Here is an 822-nt window from a genome sequence, read left to right on the forward strand (position 1 = left end):
CCTTTCTCTTCTGCCTCTGCCCCCCCTTTTCTTTCTTCTACAACTGCCCCCTCCCCTGCTCCTCTGCACTTTGATCTCCTTTGTTATTCCTGGCTTTTCTCCCTGATTGTGGTTCTCACATTTCCAATGTTGTTGCAGTGCCAGGGACTGTGCCGGGTGGCGTTGGCAACTCTGAACACACTGGCAGGATACATCGATTGGGTGTCCATCAATCATATCACCGCGCAGGACTGTAAACTGCTGCAGATGTTGTGTCTGCTGCTGGCTGAAGAGGATATGCAGGTGGAGGCAGCCGAGTGTCTGCTCATCGCTGTCAGCAGAAAGGTGAGAGAATCGATAATGAGAATAGTTGTCAACTATTCTCATTATCGATTAGTTGGTTGGATCCCCTAGCTCTCTCCTCCACTCTGGGAGGAGGGCACAGCAAGCAGTGGGCGGGTGCAATAGCCAGCTTGCTATTGACTATTGTAATCTGAAATGGCCAACAGCAGGCCGACTTGCACCCGCCCACTACCTGATGTAGTTTTATTCAGCTGCCGCCTGCGGAATCTTGCCACTGGCATCTGTCCTTCCCTGGCTCAAGCTATTCCTGTGCCGTGGTCTTACAATACAATTATAAAAGGTGGTCAAAATGTCTTTATCCGATTGAAAAAATAATCGGCCAACTAATCGACTATGAAAATAATCATTAGTTGCAGCACTATCAACGTCCACTATAGATTCCACATGATCTGACCCTTGGCAGCGTGTAAATGAAGGGATTCCATCATGCATCATGAGAAGACTCTGGGAGGTGCCGGGCATCAGATGATGAATTGCTCA

At 48.8% G+C, this 822-nt stretch overlaps 1 protein-coding gene across 1 annotated transcript in view; it reads left to right on the top strand.

Annotated features, from left to right (window-relative positions):
* XPO5 (exportin 5) overlaps positions 1 to 822 on the top strand; it is a 31,610-nt gene that overhangs the window by 4,472 nt on the left and 26,316 nt on the right. Inside the window, exon 7 of the mRNA XM_018555728.1 lies at positions 139 to 324. Within this exon, the coding sequence (XP_018411230.1) occupies positions 139 to 324 (186 nt within the window). The remainder of the gene's footprint in view (positions 1 to 138; positions 325 to 822) is intronic.

This window comes from Nanorana parkeri, unplaced genomic scaffold, assembly GCF_000935625.1.
Source record: "Nanorana parkeri isolate BGI_ZX_2015 unplaced genomic scaffold, ASM93562v1 scaffold210, whole genome shotgun sequence".
Taxonomy (NCBI): Eukaryota; Metazoa; Chordata; class Amphibia; order Anura; family Dicroglossidae; genus Nanorana; species Nanorana parkeri.